The 24,191-nt window shown below is 40.7% G+C and overlaps 2 protein-coding genes across 49 annotated transcripts in view; both read right to left on the minus strand.

Annotated features, from left to right (window-relative positions):
* madd (MAP-kinase activating death domain) overlaps positions 1-5,507 on the minus strand; it is a 98,552-nt gene extending 93,045 nt beyond the window's left edge. For 20 of the 43 annotated variants that reach the window (XM_035417648.1, XM_035417632.1, XM_035417628.1 and 17 more), the window contains exon 1: positions 5,173-5,506. The gene's annotated coding sequence lies outside the window, so the exon portion shown is untranslated. Of the gene's footprint in view, positions 1-3,605; positions 4,099-5,172 lie in introns of those variants that run through there. The other 23 variants (XM_035417650.1, XM_035417655.1, XM_035417637.1 and 20 more) reach the window with 4 other exon arrangements.
* A 948-nt stretch (positions 5,508-6,455) lies between these two features.
* The window catches only part of nr1h3 (nuclear receptor subfamily 1, group H, member 3), a 40,934-nt gene continuing 23,198 nt past the window's right edge, over positions 6,456-24,191 (minus strand). For all 6 annotated transcript variants that reach the window (XM_035417662.1, XM_035417658.1, XM_035417659.1 and 3 more), the window contains 8 exons: positions 19,193-19,444; positions 16,420-16,686; positions 15,388-15,596; positions 14,929-15,108; positions 13,648-13,747; positions 12,485-12,598; positions 10,264-10,358; positions 6,456-9,608 (listed from right to left, as the gene is read on the minus strand). In XM_035417662.1, coding sequence (XP_035273553.1) covers positions 9,462-9,608; positions 10,264-10,358; positions 12,485-12,598; positions 13,648-13,747; positions 14,929-15,108; positions 15,388-15,596; positions 16,420-16,686; positions 19,193-19,444 — 1,364 coding nt within the window. In that variant the 3' untranslated portion in view covers positions 6,456-9,461. The remainder of the gene's footprint in view (positions 9,609-10,263; positions 10,359-12,484; positions 12,599-13,647; positions 13,748-14,928; positions 15,109-15,387; positions 15,597-16,419; positions 16,687-19,192; positions 19,445-24,191) is intronic.

The raw sequence follows: 24,191 nt of genomic DNA on the forward strand, positions 1-24,191 counted from the left end.
TGACACTTGATTCAACTAATTAAATGTTCACGGTATTCACTTAAGACTATGATAAGTAGAATCAGGTGTCTTAGTGCTGGGTTAAAATGAAAACCTGTACCCACACTGGCCCTTTTCGGAAAGGATTTGACACCCCTGCGCTACGGGTTCGAGAGTGCACGCAAAATAGCGGTAAAGGCACAATAAGCGATTCCAAACTGGGAAGAAAATGAAAAATAAACATAGGCCAAAGCTTCCTGGATACAAACCACTCAAGAATTACGTTGAAGGTAAATACACAGAGTGCAAAATGAAACTCCAGACAGGTGTAGATCGATGAAGCCTGCATCATGGAGAAAAATGGCACTCAACCAGTCCATGAGTAAGAAACATTCTACCTTCTGTCCAGCCCTGCTTCGATTTAATAATTAAAGCCCTATAAATAAATGATGCAGCGTCACATAAAGTCAAATTAAATATTCAAATCCCTCTGCAGCAGCAGCTGACAAAACAGCAGCATTTTGAGTGGTGAATAACAAAATGCAATACAGATCAAAGAAATCACCGACAGCTGCAGTGGAAATCTACATAAGTGTACAGAACTTAAGCAGTCCGGTAAAATCTGAGTGTAACATGCAGGTCAAAGGCTAAATCATGGTACTGGTTCATTCAACTGCAGAATGTATGCAATCGCAGGCAGGGAGTTACATAAATGCATAAACTGCAGGTGCAGACAAGCCTATATTCCAGGCTGAAATGGAACCTCTAAATAAAACAGACAGATGGCTTACCACTAAACTGCCAATCAGCAGGCACCCCTGCACATGGGGGGCTGTTCTCCATGTGCAAATGGACCATCACTGCAGCCTGTGTGATGCGCAGCAGTGCAACTACTTTAATCTGAATACCTCAAAAGCCCTTCGCCATTTAACTTAAGTACAATTAACAAATTAGGTGCAGAATGGCAATGGAGTTCTAGTAGTAACAGAATTAACTTGATTTGATTAAATTTAACTTTGAGTACATCAGCATACAAAATTAAGGACTTTATATAATTTAAGAGTGTTGTATGTCAGAAAATTAATGCAATTTTCAACAATATTGAATTTACAGAATGAGCTCAATAGTTCTGAATTTCTTTTACATCAGGAAAAATGCACATCTGCATTAATTTTATAATGTTGCAGTTTATCCTACTGATCTATTTTGCTTTGTGTTAATTACTAGACAAGTATGAAGCCCGAAAATTACTAAACAGGAAGTAATATATTTTGATTGCATAGGTAACAATGTAATTTAGTATGAAGGACTATTAACACAAGCTGTTATAAAAAGAATTTTTTTTTACCAACAAAGTATTGAATTCACTTTGAAATGTATTCATTTCATTCGACAAAATTAAAAATCCATTGAACTGACACAAAAATATTCAAACACAATTGATATTTCTAATGATCCTTAAAACCAAATGAAACTAAGCTTACAGAAACAAAACTGAGTGTTACCTCACGACTGCAGTAAACAAAAACTATTCACTTTCATTTTAACTTAATTTTAACATCCCAATAGTGATTCAGGACTTACAAATTTCCAGATGCAAGAAAAAAACAGCACAATGAGCATAAAATATGTGCCAACAAAATTACTGCAGGGATAATTCCATAGTTTTCAAGCCTATGTAACAATAACTGATCCAAAACACATTAAAATGATTCTAATATTTTTCATAAATATAGATTTGAAAAAGTTTTACACTGAAGTAGGCCTATTTTTAGGAACGCTGTCTCATTCTCATGTATTTCCTTGTAGTAAAATCCTCTAGTAGGACTGAAGGCTAGCAACACGTTTACAGTTTGCATTGTTTGTATGTCAAATCTATTTAACCTAAGTAGGCCTACTTCACAGAACACATCAGAAAAAAGACATCAGATTGTGTTATACAAGACTGTACTCTACTGAAGAGTATTACAGCGCAACTTCTAACCAACTATGTAACACAGTTTAGGTACATATCACCTAGGTAGGTAAATTTGTCAATGAAAAAAAAACAGCCTAAATAGTGCAGGCTTTCGTTAAGCAATCTTTTAATTTGCCAGGTATAAGGAATTTGGTTCAGAAATGGCATGTTTAACATTAACTCACATTGGGCTGTAAAACTATTGCAGAAGACCTGAGCAATGCAATCAACCTGTACATCTAATACATCATTGTTTTCCTACATTTGAAACCAGAAATATCAAAATGGCTTAAGAAAAGGAAGACAGTATGCTCAGTGCATATTCCAGTCGACTTCTGTGCTTGCATTCATGGAAGTGCAGCACCAAATACTTGTGCAATATAAAAATGAAGGATGCATAGTAGCCTATTTCTTCAAGATTGACAAACACTGTAAAAAGATGAGTGAATTCCTGTATGAGTTTATTTTAAAATGCTACATTTCAGCCACAATAAATTTAAAATGGCAAACTCAACCAATAATAATGGCTTTTAAAATTTCAGTCATTTTTTTTTTTTTTTTAAACACCTCAGGTTCAAAAGCATTTGGTATAAACCCTTTCGCAATAAAAATCAATCTTATACATGCTTTAGCCTATTGCATGATCCACTTTTTCCCTTTACAACAAATGAGTATGTGTAGGAACTAGTGGTCCAATTAATGACAACACTGATATATCAGCTATATACATCTCTGTGAACTTGTCACATGTTCTGTGCTTTTAAGGATGAAGTTCAGTTTGAAGACGGCGTGTTGTTGGTGGAAACACTATATGGACTATTTCTCAAAGCTTTCCAAATTTCTGCTCTCAAGTCTCATTTTCTAATAAAGCGGTTTGTATCTTACCAAACTAAACATCCTTAAAACGAAGTGGGTTCAATCTGATCTACCTCTTCCACTTGTCATTTACAGACCAGGAAATTACTTCCAATTCAAGTTAATGAACTCGTGCCCCATTCAGATTTTACAATGGAAACTCATTTTAATAAGGGAATGCATCAACACACACTAGCAAATATACTGGCTTCTATTGACGTCAATAGCCTACCGCCTATATCCGGTCAAACACTCACAATTGCTATCTCCAATTACCCCTTATTATCTAGGATCACTTAAGCACCGGAGAGAAAAACCTAGAACCCATCTAACAAACAGGCCACGCACATTTAGTCTATTTTTAATTGTTTTCAGAGGCTTTCATTAGTGTATCCAGCCCAGGAGAGGGCTGTGCCAGATCAATAAGGCATAGGCTCATTGCGTCTGAGCCCTAAACACATTGCAGTTCCTATCCCTGATCTGTATCAGAGCAGTGCATGCCTGATTTAAAAAAATAAATAAAAATTTTTGGTCCTAATCCTCTTCCGTACGCCTCTTCAGATATTAACCTAATGTTCAAACAGGCAAGCAAAACGCGTAAAGATACTACAGCACCAAAAATATAAGGTTGCATATGCGAGCTGTGTTTTATTCCAAAACACACACACACACACACACATAACGTTGGCTAACCATTTCAAAACATAACATCGTCTTTTACGTCAACTAGTAGTAAGTGGGTACCGTTCAGCAAACCTTTATTTAGGTACTACTATAGGTGTTCGATGATAGCATATTAAGACCAGATACTTACACTGGGTATGCAATCATCATAGAGATGTGCAGTCCTGTAGACCATCTCTGTTGGACAGCGGGCCTAACGTTAACCACAGCGTATAGTTTTCCCCACCAAAATGTCCACGGAACTCGTAATTAAAGGACACGAGTCTTTAGTTCCATTAGTCAATTGCACCTCGAGTCATCGATACGATAAAACAACTCAGTACTAGATGATGTGAAGATGAGTATGCGATTCTACCAGACGTCCGTGTTAGAAGCACGAACACGAACGATACCATCGTCACAAACCACGCTTCAGGTGTGAGGTTAAGAAATCCATACTAGTTCGTTTAGTCGATTTACGTTACGTGCAATTTGACAATATGTTGTTGTGGCTAACAAGCAAGCCGCATAGACAATAGAATATTGTCACATTCCGAAGTGGTAGCCTACTGCAGGGTCAGCCCTCACTTTGTCCAATGTTACGAAACAGGTTAGCTAGCTGACTGCGAACACCCAGACTAGCTACCTCCTCTCAGTCAGTGTGAAATCGGATTACATAGCCAGCGCTGACCGACGTCAGCAAGCGAGCTAGTTTATTGATTCATTAAAACACATTTGTAAAAATTCGGGTAAACGAATGAAATTATGAATGGCACCAAATGACGTTTGTTTTTCAAATGTTAGCATTCCTTGCCATGCGTCTGATTTTCCGTTTGCAACGCATGTTCCTAAGGTTAGCTAGCTAGGCACTGATGAACTCAGATAGGAGATGGTAGCTAGCAGCCAAATTAGCTAGCTACATTTTCAAACAGATTAACCACCAAAACGTAATTCTGGTGAAAGCGAGCGCTCGTTTTTTCACCTTAGACTATCAACCAAACGATTTCAGGACAGAACGCCCTTGCTATTGTGTAGCATCCTAGAGGTCCAAAAAGCTTGCTACCTGCAATAAACATAGACTAGAGTAACAATCGAGAAGCTAGCTACTGTATGTTTAGAAAAATGATAGCTACTATGGCTAACTCGGTGACATTAACATGCCACCTGTGTTAAACTAGCTCCACCTGTCAGTACTTAACCATACACCGATGTCAGCCGAAGCTGGTTAGCTATGGTGACCTGCCTAGACTATACTCACGATGTTCACATCCACGTTAGCTCGCTAGAGTTGTTAACGTTCTGCTAGCTAGCTAAATGGCGCTACTGCTGCACGTTAATATAGCTTACTACTAGCTCGCTACTACTACTAAAGATACCCAACGTCTACCTAAACCAATTCCAAAACGACAAGCTGGCGTGGCTGTTTACATTGTTTAGCTAACGTTACCGGGAAATATAAATCAATTTCCCCAGTTTTTCTTTTCAGTTCATTAGCAAGCTTGTCGGAAATATGCACATCCATCTCCGTAGGCTATAGCAATTTCCTTGTGCTTGTTTCTACATAAATCAACATAACTACTGCAACCATCTTGATATTTCATTAGCTGGCTAGCTACATATCAACAGAACAGAGTTAGCAAGCGAATTTAACGTAAATAGTCAGCTGCCAAAGTTATAACTTGACATTACAGCGAAATGTTAAAGCGTCATTCCCTTACCTGGATCGGAAGATGCTAGATCGCTGGCTAGGTGGCTTAGCCTCAATAATAGCTAGAGAGAGCCTAGATAATAATATTAGCTAGTTTGCTAGCTGGCAACGTTTAAAGTCGACCAGCTCAATTCAGGTGCCGTCTTTTTTTCTTCTTTTTTTTTTTACCGTGGACACTTTGCTGATGAGATCGGTAGCGTCTTTGATGTCGAGTTATCTTTCTGGATGGTTAGCTACTTTACTAGCAAAGCAAGCTGGCTCGCTAACAACATATGAAGCCTCTTCACTCCATCGCCGAAACATCATCTGCGATGAGTTCCGCATTACTGTAGGGTGGGGGAGGCTCTACCATTCAACTAAATGGGGATGCTCATAAAAAGCGTAATTGGAAACTCAATATATAATTTATATATATATAACATTTTTCCCCGAGCAGTTTATGTTGATACCGTCATTAACATTCGTGGTGCGATGAACATTAGGCAGGTGGTTGGAATCTTGTTAACTAGCTGGCCACTGTTGTTTGAATGACTTGCAATAGCTTAAGCGAATTTAGAATCTGAAAACATGACAAAATTTTAGTTTCTAAATACCCTGAGTATCAATTATTTGGAATTGTATCTACCATAGTAGTTTTATACTACTCCCCTTTTCGTAAAGTAATAGTACATTCTAAAACAATTGCTTTAATGGAGGATTCAGAAGTTATTCGAGCAGTACTAGCCATCAACTCACTGCCTTCGATCAAAAAAATGGATTACTTAATTTTTGTAATCTTACATTATTCAATGTGTTGTGTTTGCAGTGTAAATCTGAGTCTTGCCCAAAACTAGAATTCGCTAATTCTTCAGGACACAAAAGTGAGCGTGGAACATAACGACTGAGGAGAGTATTTTCACGACTCAAGGCCCCCTCTACAGGAATGGTACATTATCGACATGGTTTACATGCTAGATTTAGCAGGATCAAATGGAGAGATTATCTCGAAGTCTTTGGCCATTTTGTGGCAATTCAAACACGAGACTGACAGATTGCGACGTACACACAGCACAATCGTCGTATAACTTTTCAGGAGTGCTGAAAGGTTATACTACTGACAAGTTGTCAACTTTGTGGCATATGAACTGTAAACAAGGTACATGTCCACATTCTGACTTCTTGAGACCATGCCCTGATAATCCTCCAAGGGACTGAGAAATCATGAGGGCAACAGCAACAAGTAGCCTATATCCTATGTAATTAAAATAAAGTATGATCAAGGTATGATCCTTGCAAACATCAAATGTGCTGCAGGGCAGAGAAAATGAAATATTTTATTTATAAAGCTAGATCATTTATCACTTCCTCAAAATCACCTTAGAGTTAGAACAAAACATTTTATAAGTGGTTTAACACATTAGTTCAACAAAGTTTGTGCAAAGATTAGGTTTGCATTGTCCTAAAGTAAAACAAAAACGAATATAGGCTGCATTTTGGTGGGACTATATATTGTCAGCATTTACTTTATATATATATATATATATATATATATATATATATATATATATAAATAAAGCAGAACATACAAGGATTTAAGGCGTTGAAACATTAAAAAATATATGTTTTTCTATTTCAACATTTATAGCCATTCACCAGGAGGAGACATCAATTAAAATGGAGACTAAAGAAAACCATTAGAACACCATAGGGTCATTAATATTGTACAGTTTCAGTCTAGCATTTCAAAATATTTATAGCAAATAGCAAGTATTTTCAACATATTTCAGTTAGGATTGAAAGACGGATTATATTTGACTCCCTTAAAAAAATATTGGAAGGTGATTGCTAGGGGCTGGCTAAAGCTAACAGATGTTACAAGCCACTTTTTGGGGTTTATGTTCTGAATAATTGCTAATGTTCCCCAGATCTGAGTTGGAAAAAAAAATACTAGAATGCAGTTATGCAAATGCATCCATACAGCCCACTTGTAAATATAATTTCAATACAAGTTACAATATTCCAATTGTTAAATTAGAAGAGAAATCATAACACATGGTCAATTAGTGCAATTAAGCACATGATAGTCATTACAATGTATGACTTCCCACATTTATCCAGGGTTAAATTTTCATATGATAACTTTGACGGGACCTGGATTTGTTGTATAGGTCCAAAATAAGTGTAGGTATGTGCACAAAATGCTAACACGCCCCTGACCCTGCTGTAGTCATATTCCAAATACACTCAAGACCAGACCATATAAATTACAGGTCCACTTAATGACCATCATTTCCCTCTCATAATTTCACCAGACTTTGTTGGATGCAGCCTTGCAACAAACAAACAGCCATGTGTCAAACCGTGACTACAATGTTAGCGGAGAGTACAGTACGTCAAATTGTGCGTTACATGGCAAAATACCCACCACTCATACATTCAGTGGTGAAGCAGGCTGTTGAAGCAGATGTGAGGTGGCTAGTATTCAGTGGTTAATGGCAGTCAAATAAACCTTTGTTGACACTGGTTTTCTTTGCCTACTAAGCTCTCTTGTCAACCATGTATGTGAATCAGCTTTTGCAAATAACACCCAATTAGGAGTCCTTTTTCTGCACCCAATTCCATTAAACAGCTAGGACTTTTTGTTAACCATTGATTTTTTTCTAGAAAATAAGCATAAAATGGCAATGACTTTTACATTAAATTCCATCCATATTGTTAATTTGCATTGATAAATCTTGGCCACCGCCAAATGTAAACTGTTATAGCTACTGTTCCCTATATGTACATCCCTTATTACCATGTCATTATTACAAGAATTATTGTTATTGAGTTTGATCTGTCTCAAACCTGTAACACACATTTGTTTTTTCAAAGTCACAAAGGTAGAACATACAGTGCAAAAAATTTGATTGAAGACTCAACCCTCTGCAGCCTACAGCCTTTTGGAGTATTTGGAAATTCAAATCTTGCTTTAATCATTTAAGGGCTGCAATATACCTCCCTGTTTACCATGCTTTGTTTCTTTGCATCTATACAAAGACTTCCATGCCTTTGCAGACAGAAAATGTCTACTGGTGAGAATTAATGGCATTAAGTCATTTTAATACATTTAATCTTCCATAAGATTAAATCACACAGGACGTCCCATTCTGAGCCATATCACAATATGCTGCACATTAGAAATTATCCATTAACCATTGAGAAGCTCATCAAAGACTGACCTCTGTCAATTAATGACTAACTATAAATTATCTGATGCCTCAAGGTGGTTTACTTGAATCAAATTTCAGTTGGCTTCCTGTTGTAGTTACTATATTAAATGTCCATGTGATGGTAACCAGTAGCAGAGTGGTGGTTAGAAAACTTACTGCATCAATTAATGTGGTAAGATACATCACTGGTAATATGTGATATGGCAGACAGTATGAAATAGGGACTTCAATACTTGACTGTGTGTTAAATGGTGTTTGTGTGTTTGAAGCCTTCCCTCACATAGTAATGCTTACCTCTAACCAGTAGGGCATCTATCAAATGACTTATGGGATTGGCCTACACACCCAAAACAACTACTACTGGTTAGAAACCTAAACTTGTCACCTGTCTACAAGGTCCTGTCTGTCATCACCACTGATATGGTTTGGAGTTTGAAGACTGTCGTTGAGGCCAGTCGAAATGTTTCTGTTAATCATCTTAACAGTTAAATTTCAATCGGATGAAAATCAGTTTGATTTGCCGTTACAGGACAGTCCGAGTAAAAGGGCAGCCAATCGCAGCTCCCCTAGGTGCTGTTGCTAATGGTCCGCTTCCTACACAGTGGAAGACCGAGAGATAGCGAGGCCCGCTTGCATCACGGAAGTCCAATCCTGACCACGTCCAAATGAACGGAAGCTCTTCCCTCGGCATCCGCGGTCAGAAAAGTGTGTCGGCAGAACGAGGGAAAGCAGCGTCCGAGATGGATGTCATTTACAATGTTACGGTAATAAAAACAATCTTCCTCACTGCTGCCCCGTCAGCCCCGGCTTTGTCCATCGAGTCATCTCCCGTCCCACTTCTGCACTTGAGGGGTGGGGCTTAAGGACAGACCTCAACGCATCATTGGACGCCGTCCCAGGAAAAAGCAGCGTGGCGTAGGTCCGTGCGATGCCATGTCTAAGCCCAGGTTAACTGAGGGACAGGGCCCGCCCGTTGACATGGTGTCCAGCCACTCGACGGGGCTCTGGGGAGCTCAGCAGGGCAGACGACGGGTGGCAGAAGTGGGTGGGGTGCCTGAGAGGGATATTGGGGGGGGTGGGGGTCGGTGGAGGATGAGGTCCTCCTCCGTCATTCGTGGACGTCCCAGATCTCGGACAGTAAGGGCGGAAGCTTCTTGTCCTGAAGGCGGAGGGCAAAGACTTGCTCGGAGTGGACGCTGCTGAGGGTACGGAGGCTCACAAGCTTCATCAGCATGCGTGGGAACATCAGGTGGTCCTGCAATACATCCACCAATCAAAAGCCTCAATCTCTCCATCTTCAAAGGAAAACTTTGCTTCACCTATTTAAATCTGTATGTTGTTACTTAAGCTTACGGTTTTAGTAATCTATACCAAACATAGCTATGAATCATAATTATGATGTTTAACTATTTTTATGCAAAATTGGTCCTCTGATTTGGCATTATAATACAATATCTATCAAGCAATTCTCCAACATCTGATAGACATCACAGGCAAAATAAGGAAAATGATATTGACAAGGCAGATTACTTGATTGATTGAGAAGCAGCACATACAGAATGAATAGGATGAGACATTTGGAAATAGTAATAATGGCAAGTAGCAGAGAGCATGAACGCCATGAATGCTCATGTGCTTTTGGTGTAACACAAGAGCAGTGTTCTTCACATCCATTTTATAATGTGCGATTTGCCAATTATACTCTTTTCTAAATCAGAACACACTTTCTGTTTTAAATTGAATGCTCCTGAATTACAAATATTTAAACAGGTTAATATGAAAAATTTTAAATTATATTTTCTCTATAGAACAATAATTGTTTTAATTATTGTAACTAAATGTTCTGCTTCCTTTGAGTTTCCTTTGTCATTTTTGGGATAAGCAAGGGTGCACACATCCACAGCACTTACATTTGGTCTTTTTATCCTGATGTAAGAATTAAGTGCATCCACATATGGCTGCTGCAGTCTTTCCACTAAATCATGATCTTGCACATTTGGACGGTCTGAAAAAAAAGCATAAATACAGACATTTTAGATATAAATAGACATGCAAATTTATTCTTCAGAAATTGGAAGGCCTAACTCAGCATTTTCTTACATTACATTACATTACAGGCATTTGGCAGATGCTCTTATCCAGAGTGACGTACAACAAAGTGTATAACCATAACCAGGAACAAGTATGACGAAAACCCTAGAGAGAAGTACGGGTCCAAGTGCAGGGAACAACCGCATAGTTCAACTTGGACCCTGAAGGTTAAACTGATTAACACTAACACATCGAGAACAGCAACAACGCAGTCTATGGAAAAAATACAAGCAGTAGTTAAGACAGTTAATGCACCTAAGTCACCTACGAAACAGCTACCTAGTTACAACCCTAAGCTTACAGTCATTTAAGAGATTACAGGGAGGTAGGGAGGGATGGGGAGAGGTGCAGCCTGAAGAGGTGAGTCTTCAGTCGTCGCTTGAAATGGGTCAGTGTCTCAGCTGTTCTGACCTCATTCCACCATCATGGGGCCAGAACAGACAGGAGACGTGTTCTGGAAGTGCAGGTGCGAAGAGGGGGAGGTGCCTTGAACTGAATACGTCAATAGCAACAGTTCCAATAAATACTACTACTACTAGCACTCAACATAGTACAGACATATATGACATATAGTCAAATATGAACTGCAGTAATAAGAATACTTTTAAAAAAAACAGCTGACCAAACACATAAGGTGAAAGGTAAAGCTTAAACACAAACAATGGTAGAGATGCAGTAAATTAATTGGATTAAATGTTAAATAAGCCTTTAATATACAAATTCATTGAATGTAATATAATTTCATAAATATCAAACACTCACATGATATTAATAACTGTCAAAAACTATTCCCACTCTATGCTGCAGTGACATTAAATCAAACTTAAATGTTCTTATGCACAGTTTTGCATGTATATTTAACATTTACACAAGTATTAAGTATGTCCATTTCACATCAACAAGTAATTGCTCTTTTGTTAAGTCGTGTGTGAAAGTGAAAACACCCTCACTATGTGTATTGATACAGGAGCCAAGGAGTTTGTGTTTTAAGCAACACTGGTCCACTGTGTTGCTTTTAAAAAATAGATAAATAAAAAACTGCTACCTCTTGCCTCACTTAATACTGACAAGAGGTAGTGGTGTCATTTCGGTGCCTGAAGATGGCGCCGGTACGTGACGACGTCGTGTGGGCTCTCGTTTTCCCTGTTCTGGTTGCCATTCTGTGTCTTTCTACCATTGTATCTGTAACATATGCTGTGATTATTTATGATCAGGAAACGCTTTGGACATGTGATGAAACTGCAGGGATTTTTAATATTAATTTTTAAGTGCAATTGTAAAGACTTTGCACTCCAAAGTAAGCCTTGGAGTTCAACGCTAAAGACGTAGGAAGGAAAGACAGGTGGTTACAAGTTAAAAGCCTGCCTTTCAAGCCCCCACTTCCTACATTATATCTGGCGAAGAAGCAATCCATGCCAAACAAAATGGATGATTTGATGAGACGCATTCAGTTCCAATGAGAGGCTAAGAACTGTTTAGGTTTTTTCTTTGCCTCACTGACACTAGATAGGACAACAACATGCCAGAGTCTGCAGTGAAGCCCACATCGGTCTCCGTGTTTCGCTTGGACCATTTGAAGGAATATACCGGAAAGACCGAAGGAGGGGCATGCTTCCTTATCCATCAAGACTGGTATGTTACGTGTTTTACGTGTATTTTATCTATTGTATATTTTGATGAGCTCTGCACTTTTAATTCCAATTGCGGTGATCACAAACGGCAAATAAACTGACTCTTGACTCTTGATTGATCTATTCAAGTGTATGCATTCTGCCAGATCCTGCATCCATAATGATCTGAGATTGGTCCCAAGAATATATTTATCAGCTACAAAATACTTCCAGGTTAGGTAGCTGGCTTGCAGTGCTTTTCCACAGACTAAGCAGTGTCTGGTGTTTCTGGCCAGCGACAACTGAATCTAACTCTGAGCCGAGAACCTAACCGGACAGATTCAGTTAAAAATAGCAGCAAGCAGCGTTACAGGCAGAAATGCTGCAGCTATGCACCCTCAAGAAAAGGAAAAGCCAGAAGGGCTCCCACCTGCAGAGAATATGTTGATGGCAATGAGCAGCGCATATTCTGCCTCGTCCAGGTGCAGATCATTCATCCCCTTGGAGAACTCAAAGATGGGGTTAATGAACTCCAACTGAAGCCCTGAGAAACAGACAAGAACAGCCAGGTAAAATAACGTTCAAATTACACCTGAGCCCCCCCCCCCCCCCAGTCTGAGACCTCACAGACCTCCCCCAAAAGCCAGAGCATAATTCAAACCCTGCATGCAAAAATCAAGGTCAAGGTAAACTTTATCATCCCAATATAGGATGTTCAAGTGGCGACAGAAAAAAATAAAAGGCAAAGAAAAGCCATGCAATCGAAATAAATGTCATATACACATTTCCCTCCTAACCCCTTACTACCTACACATATACACCACACATGCACACTCTCAATATAATAAGAGCAGAAAATGACTATTGTAAAATTGGTCATATAACTTTAGAAACCTGTTCTCTATTATACTCATCATCCTATCAACAATAGTAAGTAGTTACACTGTATATGGCACCCAGGTTCAACATTAAATTAATGTGGGCTTCCGGGTGGCTCATTCGCTAAAGGAGCCCACCACGAGCATAGGCTGGGTCCTACAGCTGTTGGTCCGAGCCTCTGAGATGACCAGTCATGAGCTGCCTGTGGCTGGAAGTGAGCAGCGGCTAGACGTGGTTGGTCTCGTCCCCACAGCAGTAGGCTGGGTTTACATCAGTCAGGGTCCCTCTGGCTACCACCACATTCCTGTTTCCCTGGTGACTCTCGAGATGCTTACTGTCTACCAGCCGCTGTCAGAGAGAGATGTGTCTCCCCTCTGAATCGGCTCTGGCTCTCTACTTTAGTGCTGTGCGGGTGCGTGCGGAGGGTATAAAACAGACACCGACTGGCAGGTAGGAGCAGGGGAGGAGTGCATGCAGTTCGACTGCAGCACTGCCTAGTGTGTCAGTATGGATTTGCCATAGGTAAATCTACAGGCACGCTTGGCTGCTCTGTTATATTTGGAATAAAATAAGGTTTTTAAAAAAGAAAATAATCAATTTTACCAGTAAATTTATGGAATGAATGGTATCTTGCTCAAAAGGTTGCCATATACACGTGGGGAGTTGAAAACATCCAACTTGCAAAGGCTTTCCACAGAAAGTAAAATTAAATACCTGCTTTAGCAAAATCCTCCTTGTTGTAACTGAAGTCTTTCAAAAAGGTGATACTCTCTATAGCGGGATTGTATCTCCGTGACGTCTCCAAAAGCATGATCTACAAGGGGAAAAATAACGATGTCTGAGAATGCAAATGGTGAGCTTATTATAATATCACATTTAATATCAGTAATTTCAGACATCCTACACAGCCAGGTTATTAGACGTAAGCTATTCATCTCTTTGGCAAGTAAGCCGCGCAAACCTGTGTGATTAGACAGGCTAATTAATTCTGGGATACACTGCAGCACAAACAATCTCAAAGACGGATAATGAAACAATGGGGAAACAATTGTACTCCTATGGGCGGCTTCATTTACCTCAATAACTGTTAGGAAAATGTACAAAGTTTCAATATAACTGGTTAAGTATTAGCTGGGTAAATCTGCAAATGAGCACACAATGCGGTCCACGGCTGCTTACCAAAATAGGAAACATAATGATTTAAATTAACCTAAAGCACTTGCACTGAAATTTCCTTAGTGAAATACCCAATTAATAGTTACTACTAATAAAACCGAAACCTGTGATTCAGATGTGTTTTTATAACACAGAAGATCAAAGCGGTCTATGCTGGCACTCCAGCAGGATTTCATCCGTTTGGGAGGTGACATTTTGGCAAAAAAAACATTAAGAGCGTTAAAAAAAACAAACTGTGAGAGCATCTGACTGTGCTCCTCCTGTATCCTGTCATGTCATCACCGAGGGAGAGAAATAGTTTTATTTTTCTCTAATTATAGAACCATGACAATGAGTAATAATGGTCCAAACCAAGTTTGTTGTATAGCTTTGACCGCTACTGCAGTGATTATTACCACATCTTATTATGACATCACAATTCTCTGATTACAGCACTGGCCAGTAGCTGAGAAGTTATTGGTCCAGAGAGGCAGAGGAAAATTTACCTGAATGTCAAGCCCTGTAATAAGATAGTAAAATCGTATTGTACTTTGTGATGCATAGCTATAAAGTGACGATTCCTACTGAGTATAGGTCACAACACAAGTTGGTTCTATCTTGTTAGGTCACTAGTGAAAAATGATCACATAACCGGTCATCAATTTGACACCAATTTCAAGGTTATGATCCCTAAACATTCCGAACAAGCTCCATTCCCAAAGTGCCCATGTGCCTGTGGTTCCACTGCAGTTGCTGTCAAAAGGCTTCTAAACGAGAGGCTGCCTCTTCAGGCTTCGACTCCCTTGTGGCTGAGCTGAGTCGAGCGAACAGCCAGCTCACCTCGATGGTGGAGGTCTTGAGCAGGGCGATCTGGTCCTCCCGAGTCAGCTCCAAGAAGCCCGGCAGCTGCTTGGCGAAGTCCACGATCTCCTGAACGGACATGATGGCCAGTTCGGTGAAGTGGGCGAAGCGCTGCTGCCGAACTTCGCGGTTCAGCGGGTCCTGGCTCTGTGGCCACGGCTGTGTTGGGGGGTAACAAACGAGAAAGCGCGATTTCACTGATAAATACTGCATGCCACACGTGTCATTGAATATTTAACTTATCGGCTCTGCTCTAGCACAAACGGTTGTGCACGGCTATGGTAAATTGCATATTGTGAAAGTGTATTTTGCTAAAACTAGTGTCTTGTTAGGTTTTTGGCTAATCTTTTTCACATCTTTTTTTACTTTTTGGAAACTGTGAATGTCATTGTGTCCTTGGAGGCCAGACCAGGAAAAGTACTAATCTACTGCACTCACTGTGACTTTGGGCCGGTCAATGAAGGACCGTTTGTTGCACTGCTTCTGCATGGCCACCAGCTTCTCGATCATCTCCTGCTGCTCTGGGGCCAGCTGTGGTGGCTCCGCCCCTGGGGCAGGGTTCGGTGGCGCAGTTGAGGTGCGCGTGGAGTCGTCCTCATGCTGCTTCTTCAGTTTTTTCAGGCGGATCTGCTCTTCTGAGAGGACGCCTGGGGCGGGGATTCAGAAAGCTTTCAGAAGCTCTAAGCTTTCTGCACTGCAGAAGATCACCTTTAAGCCTCTTTCACTCTCTACTCTCCCATTTAAAGGGGCAGTTCACCCTAAAAAGGGAATTAAGGTATGTTTCCACTTATCCAGAGTAACATCTATCTATCCAGATGGTTATGCTGAGGTTTGACAAGTTTTCTAGATATCTTCTGCAGCTCACCCTGATACAACAAACCTCAACGAGTCTGTGCTTTTGCAGTGCTCAATGCTCCAAAAACTTACATTAAAAGAAAAACTCAGCAGCAATGTCTCTATACAAATATAATGCCATGGTTACTCGCAATCATCCACAAACTCAGCAAAACCAGTACTCTGGGTAAGTGGAAACACAGCTTCATTTCAATTCTGGGGGAATTGCCCCTTTAACTATTTAAACTGCCTTCAGCTAAATTCAATTAAACCACACGGTGTTTTGCCCTCAGTTTGAATAATGGTGTCGAATGACCGGTTTTAGGTATATACAGGTACTCGTACAGTCTACAAGATACAAGTAATGAGCATGTCAGTGGTCCTGCTGTGTTAGCACTCTGCTTTAAAATTAACATACTGTCCCATGCTGCTTTTAAAGTGAACATCTGTTCCAGTATCACAGAGAAATTAGGTAGGTCATAATCAACAGTCACTTTTATACAAAGCAGAGAAAATTAAGGTGAGGAAGGAGGGTAATATAAAACTGTCTGGGTGGCCATCTTGTGGAAGGCGAAGGACTGAAACACGGGGTGACCTCTGCCCACGTGTTCACCATTAGGGCGGCCGGGTACTCACACTGCTCAAGCATGCCCGCCTCGCGGCACTTGCGCAGACGGCACTCCTGGCACTTGCGGCGCATGTACATGTCCATCTCGCACTTGCCGCTGTTCTTGCAGACGTACTGGGCGCTCTTGATGACGCTGCGCCGGAAGAAGCCCTTGCAGCCCTCGCAGCTCAGCACGTTGTAGTGGAAGCCCGAGGCCTTGTCCCCGCACACGCTGCACACCTCGTTCCCCAGCATCTTGGGGGCCGGGCCCTTCTTCCGCTTCACCGGCTGGGCCTCTGTGGTGGGGACATGCAAGCAATGACGTTCATCCATTCCTCCCCTTCTTCTAAGAGAAAGCAGGCATTGCAATGAACAAGGTAATAATTTGGGATTCAATCAGCAATCTTGAGACTGCCAAGCATTTCATGGAACCATAAGAACATGCTGATGAAACAGCATTAAATGAGTCACTTTAACCCCTTAGCGCACATGCCAAATCTGGCCAATCCTTGCCCATTTAGGGGGTACCCTATTTAGAGCTTTATAACTCCAGATGTGAACACCACAGAGACTTTAAATGGCTTAAATGAAGAAAGACATTATGTACCATTTGTAAATGTACCATTTACAAAACTAGCTTAGATTACTTTATATTCATAATTTTGGAAGAAATAAAGTGCCACAAATGCAACTGTTTAGGCAAAAAATGAATTTGCTCTTTTTTAGTTTGTAATGAAATACTGAGAGATTGCATATATACAGCAGGTTAAAGTATACATGTCCTGGATAAAAAACTTCTTGACCACAAGCTCATAAAATCTAAGGGTGGATATGTAGAACTACTAAAGATCTATGAAGCAAAAACAGTGTACCCAGCGTCTCCAAATCTTCCCAAAATGTCTAAATTACGCATTGCTGTAAATCACAACATATTCACGTATTTCACTACAAATCAACTGTTTTTACTCAAGAAACTCAGTGTTACATCATTTTCAAGTAGGAATTACAAGCTTTCCTTCAGTACAGTGATCTAAAATCGCTAGGGGTCCAAAACATATCCAAAATCTCTCCAAAATGGAATATAATGCATTTTGTCTATTGTAAAGCATATAAATGAGCCCCTTATGAAGGTGTAAGATGAAACATTAATATCAGATTTAAAAATAATGCAAAAATATTGTCACACAATGCGGTACAGTACCTAAATGTGTAATAATTAACTCGTGTGTATTTCTATACTCTATACTCTCGTATGTTTTCTTGTATGGGGATGGAATGACATGAAAACAATTTTCAACCGTCCACCACATTTTGGCAATGTTCCAACTCTCACGTCATCACTGTTGCATGCTTCACAAAAACTATTACACTATTAACTAACGCTTACATTACAGTGTGAAATATCCACATTATATAATACCACTAGCTTATGTAAAGACACTCAATTTCAAAAATAACATATATAACCTAAGTATTTTGAGCAGTAATACTTACACAGCAATGATTAAATCTTATCTATGTTCAGTAGATGGAGACAGAGACAGTAAATCAATGATACTGTTCTATTTGCTTCTGTTTTGCTCCAGAAAACGATGTCAGATAGGTCTGTCAGCAAACATATGGCTTAGCTCTGCCCAGAAGTCCTCAATAATAATAGTATTTTCCAAGAAATTACGAAAAGTCGTTGACAACGTTTCGTTAGGTGCAGCGTCTTTTACTGCTACCACAGAGTGAATGCGTAAGTGAATGCGATGATAAGAAAAATTTTGGTTACGCTGACCTAAAAAACGCTATTCCAAAAGCAAAATTAGACATGTTATACATCGTTAGAAAGCTTATACTCTCACCTACTGAGTAAATGTCAGTCAAGCCAGACTGTACTAAAAAGGGCGACAACGCCGTAAAAAACACGTTGTATTATGCGCAGCTATTTTGGAAGGTACCCAGGCATCACAAATGCGCCTATATTTCACAAACGGATTGTCCAAGACAATATATGACTACTCAGTCTCAAAACAGACATCCCTACGCGTAAAACCAACGGTAAGATTGTATATTAATTCAATATTTAGTCACAGATATTGACTGTAGAATGACATGGTATCATTTTTAAAAACCTTTTCTCGTTTATTTTGTTATTCAGTGAGCAGCGTTTTCACTGCTGTATTGGCATATCTTAGGGCTATTGTCGGGTTTATCTTGTTGCTATGACGGAATACGATTTTTTAGTGGTGAAAGAATATTTTGATGAATGCCAAGATAGACAATATTTCCATTATGTCAAGGGTGGGGGGTGTTTTGAAGATGAGACTGCAGGGAGGGGGTGCGTGTTAAATCAACGACCAGAGCGACAATGGTGGCGCTGCGAAACTCCGTATTTGGCATAGTTGTCATGTATAGTCTACTAATGAAACTAAAACAGCGTTTCTGTTTTTAACTCATACTTTGGTTGCAGTAGCACTGAATGTCTGAGTTCAGTAATATCGGCCATGCCGGCGTGCCGACCACTAGGGATTTTGCGCTAAGAGGTTAATATGGCGCGATTGCCCTACCTGTTGGCACGAACACAAAAACCACAACTGGATGTTTATTCAGTGAATGTAAAATTACACATCCCAGAGCTGAAGTACTGTTTAAATGCAATTAAACTATTCCCTGCTTTTACAACTGGATTAGCACTTACATACTGTATTCTCTTTTACAATCATTTTAGGAAAAAAAAAAACTCTGAAAGAGATGAAATGCTAAATGCCATTTTCTGTCATGCAGCAGTGCAATTGCGGGCCAGATGGGCGGGGCTACCTGAGTTGATGGGCAGCAGGTCGCCCGTCATGTCCAGCTTGATGTCGACGGACTCCATGGAGAGAGGGCAGCTCAGGTTCTGGCCTGTGGGCTCTCCCAGCGAGGTTCCGTTCTGCAGGCCCGAACAGCCAGCGAGGTGGGGGAGGGGTGACGGCCCATCGTGCCTGCTGTCCGTCACCATGGGGCCGTCTGCGTCCTCCACTTTCGTGTCCAGCTGCAGCTCGGATGCCACGCCAAACACTTTGCTCTCACCTGGAAAAGCACACGGGTCACTTTACCGAGCAAATATACTTTCCATATCACACAAACGCTTGCCCAATAGAAACGTATGCACATTATCTACACAGACGCTTACATACGTATGCAGGTACACACTTAGCCTGTGTACACAAACACTTCCCTCACCTTACATGACCACCTTCACTCGTGACACGAATACACTTTCTCGCATGCAGTAGGCCCATTTGGCCAATATATTTCATGCAGAATCCAGAACATCTGAACTATGAATAATTGCTTTTTTCCGCAGAAAACTATTATTTCAGTAATGGCAGATTACAGTTAAACAGTTTACTCACTTATATGACATTTCTCACCAACAGTTATATTGTCCTTGTACATAAAGAATAAAATTTAATTACAATTAGAATATAAGCCTAAACAGATTGAACAATTCAAGGACCTTCAAGTGGAATTCTGGGAAATCATTTCTTTAAGGACAGCCCACAAAAAATAGAGAATACAGCAGATATTTGAAAATGGACAAAACAACTGACATGCCTTGATACAATGACCATAAAATACAATATAACCGAATATAGGCATTGAACAAACCTGACATAGGAAAAACAATGCATGTGACCTTTGAATTTTTGACCACGGACAGGAAACAAAACCCAGAAATAGACTGTACATAACAATAGAAGGTACATAACAGTGTGTGCACACATGGGTTTCTGAGAAATGTCTCCAAAAACAGCCTCACGGTCAAACCTGAACTGAATGCCATTCAGGACCCAGAACACACCACACAGCTCTTTTGTTCACTTTTTCATCTCTACGCTGCATTCACAACACTCGAGAGAGAGAGAGAGAGAGAGAGAGAGAGAGAGAGAGAGAGAGAGAGAGAGAGCCGCGTTTCCACCGCAGGAGGGAGAGGGAGAGAGAGAGAGGGAGAGAGAGAGAGAGAGAGAGAGAGGGAGAGAGAGAGCCGCGTTTCCACCGCAGGAACTATACCCCGGAACTAGGAACCTTTTGAGGAACTCAGTGCGTTTCCACCGCAGGAACTAGGGTCTAAATTTAGTTCCAGGGGCTTTGTTTTACCCCCCAAAAGGTTCCTGCTCGGGGGGTAGTACTTTCCGAAAGTACAGGAACCTTTTGGGTGGAGCTTGCAGCGCTGAGCATTTCTGATTGGTCGAGTACTCGCAGCATTTTTTTGTGTCTATTTTCAGGCGCCATGTTTGAAAATATGCAGGCGCAAACCGATTTATTTTCATAATAACTTCAAATCAAACTTGTATGTTATGCGGCGCAGTAGCCTACTTTTGGTTATAGCCTGCCAACGTCTTGGAATTATAACGTGTGCTCTTCTGTTATTTTCTTGCTTTAGTATTTGTTTTATAAAATGCTAAGCATTCGTGCTGGGACAGCATATTACGTAGGCTACCAAAACATTCAAACGGATTAATTCGGTTGCTGAATATTTTCTTCCGGATTTTCTGTTAGGCCGTTGTAATTGACTCAAAACGTTTGATACAGTTATGTGAGGTATGCGGTAGTTCTGCGTAATTCACATTGGTGATACAGTAAAAGCAAACTGGAAATCACCTTCCGCACTTTTTGTCAGGGTAAAATAACAGGTTAATTCTAGTAATCGTACCTTTAGCTTTTTCAGACTGCCGTAATTTTACTCTGCCATTCTTCAATTCCACAAAAAGACCAGGAAGACTATGGACTAATTTATGGTGCATGGTTCGCATCTGGAGGGCACACTTCGCTGCTCGGCTAGCAGTAACTTCGAAGGAAAACAAACGGTGGCTGTACCACTACTAATTTAAATTTTCACGCAAGTCCGAGTTTTCGTTCTATTCTTGTCATTTTGCGATTAGCCTATATAGAATTGACGATGAGAAAGTAATCAAACAGCAAATTGTTTACAACGTGTGCATGTTTTCTGCTGTTGTTGCCAGTTATATTGGAAATGTGAATGCATTCTGTCGCTTCGGATGTCAAGACATGAAAGCGAATGTTCGCATAAAAACATAATGAATGTGTTTGAGAGGATATATAAAACAGTTACAATCTGACTATTGGTCTGTTATATCCTATTTGTTGCATAACGGTCCAAGTTCAACTACCAACGACAGTTTTGCTTGACAACGGTATAATATGCCCAAACGGCTGCAGAAGAATATTTCAATTCCATGTGATTAAATCGATAAAAATCAATAAATACAAAAGTAACCATATATAGTCATTGTTGGTAACCCGTTGTATATAAGTGGAATAAACCCCTCCGGGCTATCCCGGTTATTAGAAAATAATGTAGGCTACTTCGGTGGTAGTATGGGGTTACAGAAGAAATCATATGACAGATGGACCGACGACAACGTCGCTTTTTCATACGTCAGTGGGCTAATTTGCCTAATCTTCGCAGGACTTTAGACCCCGGTGGAAACGCAGACAACCATTGGCTGAAGGAACCTTTTAGTTCCTGGTAAAGTAGTTCCTGGGAGAGAGAGAGAGAGAGAGAGAGAGAGAGAGAGAGGGAGAGAGGGAGAGAGAAACCTCCTGAAAGAAAGCTGACAGTCTAACGGGAGGGAAAGGTTCGCGTTGGAGGGAAGAGGAAGCAGGGCCAGCGAGGGCCTGCGCACGCAGGTCCGTTTGTTTCCACAACACCGGAGGGAGCCGAAGGTGCCGAGTCACAGTCACATGCTGGTCACGGGCACACTGGGGGAAGGGTCAGGGCTGACCGCTTGCGTCCCTCGTTACTCAACTCGAACCCGATCGGGTTTCAACCGCAAAAGGGTTTCCTGACCTACTCTCCTCACAGCAGTTTTTTTATCCCGCATGCGCACTGGTGGACGGGGCAGGCGGGACGGGTGAAACGGTGAAGGACTTGGCCGGCGCGGCCCTCTGTGGCAGCAGTACCAAAACCCCGATATGCACCCTCGCAGTGGTTCAGAGATGAAGGAAGTGTAACAAATCAACACGTCCACCTCCTCACGGCAACTCTGAACCAGACTTGGGCCTAGTACTCTTTAGATGCAGCTAAAATAATTTTTTAAAACAGCCCTCCTGATCCATGAGATAGTTTCACAGAACATGTAAAAAAAAAAAGTAATTACTGAAAATAGATGTTTTTAAATAGTTAATAAAATAATCCAAATTAGTTTTACTAGTGCCTCTAGTTTTTGCCCCAGACTGCACACAGAACTGGCGGGGGAGGGGGGGATGCTCCGCTGTGCCCCAGTTCTTCCCCGCTTCCACAGGCAAACAAACTCCCCACCCCATCACACAACTTGTTGTGAAACATGTGTTTACCAACCCTTGCACCCTTCCAGCAAGTTCACCACGTCCTGCCAACAACCTCTGAAGCCTCTCCAGGAAGGACACGAGGGACAGGCCGTACCGTGGGAAAGAAGGCGGGGGGTTCTGGATCACTTGCTAAGTCTTGCACATCTTTCCCTCCCGGACAGGTGGACACTTATAATTGGCCACACTGTTCACTGTTTCAAGGGATCTCAGCACTGCATAGCTGTAACAAATTTTGAAAATGCTGGTGCGCACTACTATTATTAAAAAAAACAATTTGAAATATACTCTAGGAGTGTAGGGTCATAAATAAATCAGAAAAATTGGAATTCTTTTTTTTTTGCACAAAACAACTGCAAAAACAGCACTGGTGACTTCTGAGTTTTTAAAATTAATTTGTTTTTACCAAAAAATGATTTTTGCAGCATGCAATCAGCAGAGCTATATCAAAACGTTTCACTGCCAGTTTGTAATCGGTAGAGGTTCTGACACGCTGGACATTACCCGGGATTGCATACACCATTAGGAAAAGCACTGAAATAACAGCAAATTGCACACAATCAACAAAAAAACAAGGATTTTTGAATATTGGAATGAGAGCCGTTTCTCAGTTTCTGCTCCCGTCGAAGCGTAGTCTAGGCAAAACTATTATCTGAACAAAAGCACTGCTCTGATAATTGGTGATTTGATGGGAAGCCTGGCTGGCTTCAGCTGCACATGCCCAGATTCTCTCTTGTTTGCACTGTCTGAGGGGCGGAGGGGTCAGCCACGGTGGCAGGGCCGCGTTGACCCACCGAGCGTTCAGCGTCCCCCTGCAAGGGAAGTGGGGTAAAGGCCGGCGCTTCCGTTTGTGCAGACTTGACGCGTCACGGCCCATCAAACCTGCTAAGCATCTCTCAATCGGCCAGCTCAGCTGATCTTTCGTGAATTCATGGATCTATTCAAATTACATGCCAATCTGTGACCAACAGTGACAAGTATACTGCAGTGTACAGTAAATACAATTATTTTACATCAAATGAACCCTTTTACTGCTGACATTGAAAAAGGATGTCATTGTATAGGAATAATGATCACATATCCCTATTTATATAAGGTATTGTCAGTGAAATAGTTGTTCATCCTCAAACAATGTGACAACATATTAGTATAAAATAGCTTTTTTTACTGTAATGTAGCCTACGTTCTGGTTACATACCGTACAGACATTCTTATAAACTTACACAAGCAACTGTGAAAGATACAATTTCTATTAAACATTTAGCATTAAATTAAACAGCATAAGATTTAACTTTAATCATAAGTACAAAACAACCCTTAACGGTGTTGTTCTGAAGGAATAATAGAAACAACAGTTAACTTTAGTAAAAATGTAGTATCGACCCAAGATATCATCCATGTCTGCCGACTGCAAGACTGATTTCTGCTACAAATTTTACAATCTGATTGATTGTGGCGACTTTTA

Source organism: Anguilla anguilla, chromosome 5 (genome assembly GCF_013347855.1).
Source record: "Anguilla anguilla isolate fAngAng1 chromosome 5, fAngAng1.pri, whole genome shotgun sequence".
Classification (NCBI taxonomy): Eukaryota; Metazoa; Chordata; class Actinopteri; order Anguilliformes; family Anguillidae; genus Anguilla; species Anguilla anguilla.